This window comes from Trachymyrmex cornetzi, unplaced genomic scaffold (genome assembly GCF_001594075.2).
Source record: "Trachymyrmex cornetzi isolate Tcor2-1 unplaced genomic scaffold, Tcor1.1 scaffold392, whole genome shotgun sequence".
NCBI lineage: Eukaryota > Metazoa > Arthropoda > Insecta > Hymenoptera > Formicidae > Trachymyrmex > Trachymyrmex cornetzi.
Window position 1 is genome coordinate 639,509 of NW_017298663.1, and position 10,655 is coordinate 650,163.

Here is a 10,655-nt window from a genome sequence, read left to right on the forward strand (position 1 = left end):
TAAATCATAAAATACGTAATTTGTTTTTGTACCATAGTTTCTATATGAAAAATGAAAAAAACATATATCTATATGAAATATAATATATTTGTAAGTATATTCTCTGAAAATGTGTCCTCTAAAGATATTAAAATGAATTGTCATCTAACCTCATTTTGGTCAATCTACCCCACATAGCCATTTTTAATAAAAGAGATTATATTCACAAACTTAGCCAGAATAATGATTATTTAATTGTAGCAAAGATCTAAGATATGTCATTTTCTATGAATACAGGGATATTACGATTAATAACGCCAAAGACTTGTCAGAAAACAAAATAGGTGATTATAAAAATTTACTCACTGACTTCATTTTCTCAAAAATCGGTATAAATAACATATACAATGCTTATGGTGCAAACCATTTTACACAACAAATTAATATTATATCAGCTATCTACAGTGAAAAAAAGAGATTTTTCTGCCGTGTCTTGTTTGAGTTATAAGCATTTTGACAATCAACCCCGGTCTCCTCTACAGAATATCTCGGAAAAAGTGAACAATTTTTCACAAGCCTACAGAGAGATCAGATGAAAATAATGTATAAGTTTCTACATAAATTTTTGTTCTACAATACACCATTTCCGAAATATTCATCTACAAAATATAATAAGATTTAGAAAGAATTTATTTTAAATAATATATATTGTGTGCTCTCCAAATGTTGATAATTTGTAATAATTTCGAGCTATATTTTAGAAATATCTTTCTCCAAAGTTGAAATCCGGGACGTTTAGACCCAGTATGACAACGAAGATTCAAAAAGCTACAAATAACTAATTGCGAAAGATCAGCTTATCGAGATGAGATTCGAACCTGGATTCGCTCACTCTGTGCGGACGTTTTACCAATTCGGCTATCTATAAGTCCATAAAAAACGATACAGAAAACAAAAGAATAGCTTTTTTTTCTAAAATTAAGTTTTGGAGAGAGTAGCTCGCCATCTCTTTTTAGTAACACTTATTCTAACACTTCGAGATGGAAATAACGGAAAACTGAGTTGAAGGTTATTGTTTTACGTATAGTATAAATAAAGTAAATTACAATTCTGTTATGAATATTTCGAGCCGAATAGAGCGATATTTAATTTCGATAGTTTACAAGCGTCTGAGTTTGGTTGATCGAATGTCAATTGTAATAGCTCGGAAGCAGTAAGTAGCTGTAGAAATCAAGTTTATTTCTAGCTTTATGAGTCTGTAGTCTGCGTTCATTTTTAAAATTTTTTACTCACTCATTCAAGACAGTTTTCAATAAGTTTCATCATTAGGCATCTAGCTCCTTACTTACCATAAGTACTTTGAGATTGTACCTAATCTTTCTGTAAAAACAGTGGATCGTTCAAGTTTTAATGAATTAGCTGCTATGCATCATATGGACTTGCTCAAGGTAATGCTATCGAGGCAAGAAGAATATACGCTTAGTCTTTTCCAAACCAATATGTACCGGGAAGAGAATCTTTCCAAAATGTAAACAAAATCTTGAGAGAATGTGGTACATTAAAAAAAAGAGAACAAATGAAGGCAGATCTAAAGTAGATGTTATAACGGAAGAAATACTTGAACAATTTGAGCGTAACCCTGCTACTAATGTTAGAACAGTTTCGGATGAAATCGAAGTATCAATAAATAGACTTTCCGTTAGTAAATCACCGCGCCGTATGCGCGCGCAGTCCTCCTCAACGTTGATTGGCTTTATGCCAAGTAGTGCCGCAGCGGTGGCACCTGATTGCGCTTACTTTTGTAAACGCTCTCCGATTGGAGAGCATACGAGCTAACCCTACCAAAGGGGCATCATTTGTAAGAAGACTCTTGTAGTGTGCACCACGGGACATCGTGGTTCCGGCAGTGACTGAATAAAGCTATATTTACTATTATCGAGACTAAAGCTCCAAGCCCTCGTCGTCGACGTTGTCGCCGACTCTCCTCGACTCTCCTAAACTCTCCTAAGCCACCCTAACGGCGTTCCCAGTTTCCCTGGCTACCGTACCGACAGTTTCCATTCTAGATTGTCCCTGTCTTACAGCCATCCTTTTTTTTTGGAATTGACTAACATTTTAATGTTGTTTCCCTTGTTATCTCAAAAAAAATACTAGCTAATAACTAAATATAAAAAAAAAGTGACTCACTGTGTCTGATACCGACTGGCCAACATACCAGGAATCAGTTTTTAAATTATTCATGGTAATGTTTGAGATATGGTGCTTTGTAATCGTGGTGAGCGTCCTTATTTGCGGGATAATTAATTGTATTCTTAAAGTTTTTTGATAGATTGGTTTCCATGTTTTCTAGTTCGACATTTTCAATATTTCTCCTTTTTCATTTTTCCTTTCTTTTTCTTTTTTGGTTAATCCCAGCATTTAAATTCTCGATGTAGGGGAGCTCACCATGACAGGATAACTTTTAATTTATATATGTTAGTTTGTGTTTGCTCTGAGGAAGGCTCAAAAAGTGAGCCGAAACATGTAAGCGCGTTTAGTGAATAAAGAAGTTTCATTCTTTATAAGTGTATTATTTGCGCGACGTCTTCTGCGCCTGACTCCTAGTGCCCTTACTCTTTCCAATTCTTTGATTTGTAAGGAGTCTTGATTAGTTTGATTTAATAACGGATAATACTATTTACTCAAAAGTATAATATAATACTATTTACAAAATTAATCAAGTATACAATTAATGGCTATACAGAGTCGAACGCTGTTTTTTGATGCGTAAATTATGTACAATATGTCTTTAATACAAATTCGAACGTTTCGGTCCCATTGTTTGAACCATCATCAGCGATAATATAATATACATAAAACTAGCTAATATTGGAAAGAATGGTGTTAAAACGCAAAAATATAAAATATATAATCATCCTTATATTCCAACAGAGGTAAGTCTATCACTTGGTGGAGTGAAGGTGTGACACAATTATTTAAAAAAAAAAAGAAGGAAGAATGTCTGTGAAATATGTAAATCAAGCATTACTCTAAAAAAGGAAACCTTTTACTTAATAATTATTGTAGAACGAGCTTACCTTTGTTGGTCGACAAAAAAACAATTCCATAATTGAAAATGTAAAAGTGATAGCGTGTAAAACTTATAACTTTCGTCTTAATGATGTCAGTAACTAACTAATCCTGACGATGTAATGAAAACTGTTCGCATTAAACGAAATATATATAGACAACGGTTTAAGATACATTATTGTTTATCAGTTTGTCTAGAATATTCGCATATGACTGATCAAGACCTTCGATGTCTGTTTGTAAATTAAGTCCGTTTCTTTGTGTTTTAATACAAAGTATTTTCGAGATCAAGCGTTTATGATAAAAGTTTTCGCAATCAAGAACATCAACACTATTCCAATCGAAATCATGATTGTGCTCCAATCTATGGTCAGTGATAACAAATCTAGAGTAAGTATTCCATCGTATGTGACTCCGGTGTTCGTTAATTCTGGTTTTTAATTTTCTCTTTGTCTGACCAACATAAATTGCATCACAATCATTGCATTTTACTCTATAAACCATGTTCTTTTTTATTTCTTGTGAAAGAGGATCTTTATGAACTTTGATAAAATTGTTCAATTTATTAATACTAAAAAAGGATATTTTTTAATTTATAACATTAACAATACTTTTGAATCTATCAGAAAATTCCTTTATATAAGGAATTGTAAACCAATTAATCTTGTTTCTTAAGGAATTATCATCATTTCTATTATGTTGTCTAGGTTTACACATTATTGAGTTAATTCTTTTTCTGATATTCTCAAAAATAAATTTTAATGGAAAATCATTAAGTAATAATGTATCAATAATAAATTTTAAGTTTTTCATATGGAAATCTGGATGTAAAAGTAAAAAAGCTTTATCGACTAAACCATAGATTACACCTATTTTCTGTGACATGGGGTGCTGAGATCAATAATTTAAAATTCTACCAGAACATGTAGGTTTCTGAAACCAGTCAAATTGTAAAAAATTATTTTTAATCCTAATGGCGGTGTCCAAGAAATTAATGCTGTCACCACCAATTTTCAAGGTGAATTGTAATCTAGGATGAAAACTATTAAAATTAAGCAAAACTTTGTCAATCTGTTCCTTAGGAACCGCCATGACAATGTCGTCGACATATCTGTAGTAAAAAGGAATGTGAAAGCCAAAGGAACTACACCTCATTTTCAAGATCCTGCATAACCAAATCAGCCAAAACTGGAGACAAGGGGGAACCCATGGGCATACCAAAGCTCTGTTTATAAACCTGATTGTCAAAAGTGAAATATGTCGATTCTAAAATCATTTTGACAGCATCTATAAACTCCGCCTTAGGTATCATGCAATGGGGTGATCCCGATTAACCACGGCTCGATTGGATCACAGACCGGTGCTTAGGAGCTTTGTAGTCTCAAGCGCTATGAGTGGCTCGTGTCCAATTGAGCCGTATCCAACTGGGTGCCACTCCATGCAATTAACCGAAAGATAATTCCATCTATCAGAAATCGATTGTATAGCAGATTCAATAGGAATATTTGTGAATAACGATATCACATCTAAGAAATAAGAATGTATTCTTTGTCAATATATGTATTTGAAAGTTTTTTGACTAATTCTAAGCTGTTATTTATGTGACTGAAAGATTTAGGAACTTTAGTTATGATTATTTTGTGCAAGAACGTGGCTAACGAGTAAAACGGACTTCCAATAGACGAAATAATTATCCTAAATGGACAATCAAGTTTATGAACTTTAGGGAGGCCATAAGCTCTAGGTAACGAGCCTTCATTACATCTAAGTCGTTTATAACAATCTTCCGTAATATATTTCCGCTTTTTCCATGTTGTAATCAAAGTTTTAAGACTATTTATCATTTTGTTCGTTGGATCTTTCCAACTTCGTTGAAACTTTAATATAAGTGTTAACATCACTAAGCATTTCCTTAATTTTTTTAATATACACGTCTTTGGTAAGAGCAACCGTCACATTACCCTTATCAGTTTTAGTTATGATTAAATTCTTGTTATTCACACACATAAGAAAAAGTTTTGTTTTATTCTTCAACCAACAAAGTCTGTCATTTAGTTGTTTGTTCAACCGGGAATGCGAAAACGTGAACAATTTATTAATAAAATGAACTCCTTTATTTCTGAAAATTTTTTGAAACGGTAACTGTAATCTGCAAATACTATTCTCCCAATTTTTAATAAATTCAAAAATTACTTCCTTTTATTGTAACAAGGTAGTGAGAAATTTTCATTAAGACGAAAGTTTTACACGCTATCACTTTTACATTTTCAATTATGGAATTGTGTTTTTGTCGACCAACAGAGGTAAGCTCGTTTCTACAATAATTATTAAGTAAAAGGTTTCCTTTTTTAGAGTAATGCTTGATTCACATATTTCACAGACATTCTTCCAACGTTTTTTTTTTAATAATTGTGTCACGCCTTCACTCCACCAAGTGATGGACTTACCTCTGTTGGAATATAAGGATGATTATATATTTTATATTTTTGCGTTTTAACACCATTCTTTCTAACATTAGTTAGTTTTTTGTATATTATATTATCGCTGATGATAGTCCAAACAATGGGATCGAAACATTCGAATTTGTATTAAAGACATATTGTACATAATTTACGCACCAAAAAAACAGCGTTTAACTCTGTATAGCCATTAATTGTATACTTGATTAATTTTGTAAGTTTTATTAAACATAAGGAGTCGTTAATTCAATTAATTTGTTGATATTTTATTCTTTGATGAATAATACTATTTACTCAAAAGAAACTTTTAATTCTAATTATTTTTTCATGTCAAAATCTTAAAAAACATTAATTAAACCACCAATTAAATAAAATTTGACTATTTCAAAAACTAAGCATTTCCGCAACTCTGCATTTATTGATTTGATTACACGTCTAATTAGTACTACACATCTATAAAATTTATCAAAATCTGACTTGGGACCTACCATAGTTGAGCCATATATGTTATGATAATAAATTATATATCTTGCAAATTACTTACCCATTGCCGGCATGTTGATTTGTAGTGCTGTAATAAATTTCAGGTATGTCCGTCCAAGTTCATGAACACAAATATGAAGAACATCGCTAATGTCAATGAGCATATCTGTATATATGTATATATATATATATATACATGCGTGTACATATACATTCAATTGTTAAGAACTAATACCCTTTTTATACTTTTTCTTGTTCCACAAGTTCCATGTAATTTTAATAAATGATAAACTATCTGACCATGCATTAAGGGCTGCCACACACAAAATTCCGTAACAGTGACCAAAAGATGTAAATTTAAGCCAATAAGCTAATCACAATATTGCTTTAGGTCTACGTAATCTAACCGAAATGGAAATAACAGTAAACTTATCCATAACTTCGCAATAAGGTAAATTTCAACCGGTTAAAATTCGCCTTATAGATAAGTTTAACTTAAGTTCACGTCTTAGGTTACTGTTACAGAAAGTTTGTCTACAGCAGCTCTAAAGAAAATACAATTTATATAATTGTTTAAATACTTATTTCAAAAATGTTACAAGCTTAGAAAAAATATAAGAATGCATTGATTTGTATTAATCTTTTATATTACTGAAATACTATGTATTCTGCTTTTTTTATACTTTCCAAAGGATACGTTCAGTTTTTTCAGAACGGCAAGTAATATATACACAAGCAGCCTGGTTGTGAGCTTGTTTCCTTCCACGAGTCAGATGATAAGACAAAGCCATTTTATAGAAGTTCACTGATATGTCAATGCAATTTTGATTTAAGCTAAAGTAAACATTTCAGGTTTGTGAAAGAAATAATGTTTTAATAACAAAAAAATTATTTAATTATAAATATATATTATGAAAAAAAGTTATTTACCCTAATTGCAGACAAATATGTGTTATACCTTTCCGTGCATTTTGTAAAGTAATTCTTTTAGATTCTTTTCCATTAACATAATAGGCTATAAGCAAAAGAAATTTTATGGATAATTGATTTTACCATTTATGAATATTTATCTTTTAAAGAAAATTTAAATAACTTACGTGCACCAAAATTTGTAGCACTACCTGTGCTATCATTAGCGACAAAATGTCCAGGTACCCTTACTTTACCAGAGGATGATTCTTCAAAAGTTATTTGACTAATAATAACTGAATCTTCTAATACAAAACCACATTCTATACAGATTGCATCTCCACGTCCAGGATCAGTTTCAATATTGATAGACCCACAATTGCGACATTTGTTTCCCGACATCTGATACAATAATATAAATATACAATATTTATTTAAAAAATTGGTAATTGTTCAGTTTACCGCGCCGCACCTCAAAAATCAATAAAATTAGGCTTATTCGATGAGTATTTGCACTAAACGAAAGAATCTGATAGAAATAAGCGTCGCTTTGCCCCGCGAATCGAGATATTAATCGTTATAGTTCACAACTATTCAGGTTAGAAAATCTGTCACAAACACGTAATACTACGAATATTACCGACTACTACCGACTGCGATCATACCATGGTGTAAGAAGACAGGTGAACCATTCCCGTGGATGCGCAGTCGTCTAAAGTAAAGAGCCAATCAGAAATTGCCCAGGATGTCAGAATTCAATATGGCTGCGAAGTGATACACTGCACTAGGGCCCTATTCTTGAGCACGTATGAATAATTTTCGCGTACGAAAATGACAGTTTCTCGATTGTGATCGATCAATTGTATACGGAATTACTATTTTCGTATGCAATATTTGTTCAGGAATAGGGCCCCTGCTGTACATTTGCTCCACTTCGCTATGCACTTCTGGGCATTTCTTATTGGCTCACTACGATCGTTACAACATGACACGTGACATCATGGCTGGGTTCGGGGAGACGCTATTAGCGCTATTTGTGCATTCTATCTTCATCGTCCATTAAATGTGAAACAAGGATAGTATGACACAAATAGCGTTGATAGCGCGCTCCTCGAACGCAGCCCATATGCGCAATGTTTTACCTGTATATTTATTACATCATGGATTATACCAGGATCATATGCTGGATTCACACTGCTTCCGAAGTGCGTCGTACGACGTTCTGTAACCAATCATAAAACAGGATTCCGATGATACGAAGCAAAATCCATCGGAATCCTGTTTTCTGATTGATTGCAGAGCGTCGTACGACGCAAATCGGATGCAATGTGAATCCAACAATAGAATGGTCGCGTTCAGCAGACTCAACTGTTGTGGAGCGGATCCGTGAGCGCTCGCTACTATTGGATGATCTAGAAGAATATACCAATAGCAGCGAGTGCTCACGGATCCGCTCCACAACAGTTGAGTCTGCTGAACGCGACCATTTTCTAGGTTGGGTTAGGCCTAGTTTGGTCACAACTCACAACTCACAACTGATGGTTAACTCTAAAGCTGGAAACACAATAGACACAGGCAATAGGCACAGGTAACAGGGAATAACGAGCCGTCCAATCAGAGCGTTGGGGTTTAAGTTCGATATTATATCCCAGAGCTCTGATTGGACGGCTCGTTATTCCCTGTTGCCTGTGCCTATTGCCTGTGTCTATTGTGTTTCCAGCTTTAACCGTGAATTGTGAAACTGGGCCTTAGGCCGGTATTCATAGTCGGTTCTTATTTTAAGACCGTCTTAGGCGTCGTCTACAATACACGGAGTAAGAAGTAAGAGTAAAAAATTGACCAATCACAGTCGAATGTGAGAAGAATAATCGACTGTGATTGGTCAATTTCTTACTCTTACTTCTTACTCCGTGTATTGTAGACGGGCCTTTAAGTATTGTCTTAAATCGCTAATGCGGCCCTTTGATTGGTTCATGACATCTTAAGACCGTATTTAAGACAGTCTTAAATATAAGATCCGACTATGAATACCGGCCTTAGAGTTCTAGATTTATCAGAGAGGCGCAACCGGCTTAAGTTAGTATTACAAAGATGCTAAGGAGAGTACTAAATATGGCCGACATGCTATGAAACTGCCTTTAAACTATGTCGAACAAGATAAGACGTGTAGGATAATGTGAGATAGAATGTATAGGATAAAATGAAATAGAAATATGTCACTAGTACTATAAATGGCTGCCAAGTCACGCAATTGGTCAGATTGCAACAGCGAATCAGAATGCATAACATGAGATTTGAGTTGAAATGCAAATAGCGTTACCCATCTATGGTTTGGTTATTATTTTTCCATTCAATGACGTAGAGTTGCCATATTTTTTCTGCGGATGCCTGCTAGGGGGGTCAATCGAATTGTTGGTGTTCGGAGATGGCTGTACAAGATGGTTTATGATAACCAAATGGTGCGCGTAATGAACGATTGAAGAAGAGATCGAAAACAGGGCGCGTCATTTCGGCAGGTACACACTCGTATCGCTGTAACGGTTGCTTGGAAGAGCAGCCCGGCAAGAGATAAACCCTTCGCTCGAAACAGCTTCTAGTGCGATGAAGGAAAACTTTACGTCACAAGTTTATTCGCGAATGGCACTGTAGTTGTGTGTGTTGTGACGAGGTTATAAACCTGAAATTTAGGACGATACGCGACAAGGAATTTTGTGTCCGTAAACGTTTGACGACAGCGTTGTATCGCGCCGCGCATTTCGTTCATCTCACGTTTCGCGTCATTCCTTTATTACGATTTTCTTACAATCCACATTCCATTCGTGAATGCAGTATCCATCTCGATGCACTATTTTTACCCCTGTACTTTTTTATTTAGACGTGTTTCTCTTGTTGCACGTTTTCGCCGAATATTTCATCTATCTTTGTAGCAGTTACGTAATTTTCAATGCGAATGATCCAGATACATATGATCGAGAGCGAAATTAATGAAACTGGAATTTCGCACATTTAAGCTCATCAGTAGATTTGTTAAACGACAAAGCTAAAGAGGACAAAAGGAAAAATTAATTTTATTTCATTTTTTTTATGTATTGACTGATTGATTTCTTTGAAACTTTACCATTTTTTCCGGAAGCTCAATATTATTAAACTAGGATTATTAATGTTTTCAAGTTATTTAGATGATGGGATGTTGGAACATCTTTACGAAGGAAAGAGTTTACACTTTTAAATTCACGTTTGTCTATTTGCTCCTAGTTATTTTTATTTTCCATTTTTTCTACATGTGTATTTATGTACTTGTGTTTTTTTTCAATATCTTTAATTATCTTTAACTTACTCCTTTTTCCTTTTTTTCTAATCTTTGATTTATGACAAAAATGCAGCTGTATAGCATAAAAATGAGAAATAGATTTGCTTTCTGTGCATTTATCTCGGAAAAATGTTAAAACATATTACATATAATTAAAATATATTACATATGTTTTAAATTTGTATACAAGAGATTGTTACATTGTACAACTGTAAATAAACCTTTGAAACCTTTGAAGAAATTATTTATATTACAGGAATTTCAGCAAAACAATGTCGTATAAGGAGGTAAAGACGAGTAACGATCAATGGAAATGTCATCTGTAGATTGTGGTAAAAAACAGCATTATCTACAAGGCGACATGTCAGATTCGTCACGATATCTTTATGGCCATCTTCCTCCTGACGTTATGCCGAAAGGACTTTCCAACAATGGTAACGATACAA

General features: G+C 33.7%; 2 protein-coding genes across 5 annotated transcripts in view; one reads left to right on the plus strand and one right to left on the minus strand.

The window, feature by feature from the left end:
• Positions 1 to 7,544, minus strand: part of Brf (Brf RNA polymerase III subunit) — a 39,579-nt gene extending 32,035 nt beyond the window's left edge. For 2 of the 3 annotated variants that reach the window (XM_018512098.1, XM_018512096.1), the window contains exons 1-5: positions 7,372 to 7,544; positions 7,088 to 7,301; positions 6,921 to 7,005; positions 6,688 to 6,824; positions 6,052 to 6,156 (exon numbers count right to left, since the gene is read on the minus strand). In XM_018512098.1, the coding sequence (XP_018367600.1) occupies positions 6,052 to 6,156; positions 6,688 to 6,824; positions 6,921 to 7,005; positions 7,088 to 7,301 (541 nt within the window). In that variant the 5' untranslated portion in view covers positions 7,372 to 7,544. Of the gene's footprint in view, positions 1 to 6,051; positions 6,157 to 6,687; positions 6,825 to 6,920; positions 7,006 to 7,087; positions 7,302 to 7,371 lie in introns of those variants that run through there. The other variant, XM_018512097.1, reaches the window with a different exon arrangement.
• Positions 7,545 to 9,238: 1,694 nt separating this feature from the next.
• The window catches only part of gek (serine/threonine-protein kinase gek), a 14,720-nt gene continuing 13,303 nt past the window's right edge, over positions 9,239 to 10,655 (plus strand). Inside the window, exons 1-2 of one of the 2 annotated variants that reach the window (XM_018512092.1) lie at positions 9,239 to 9,415; positions 10,466 to 10,643. In XM_018512092.1, the coding sequence (XP_018367594.1) occupies positions 10,517 to 10,643 (127 nt within the window). In that variant the 5' untranslated portion in view covers positions 9,239 to 9,415; positions 10,466 to 10,516. Of the gene's footprint in view, positions 9,416 to 10,465; positions 10,644 to 10,655 lie in introns of those variants that run through there. The other variant, XM_018512093.1, reaches the window with a different exon arrangement.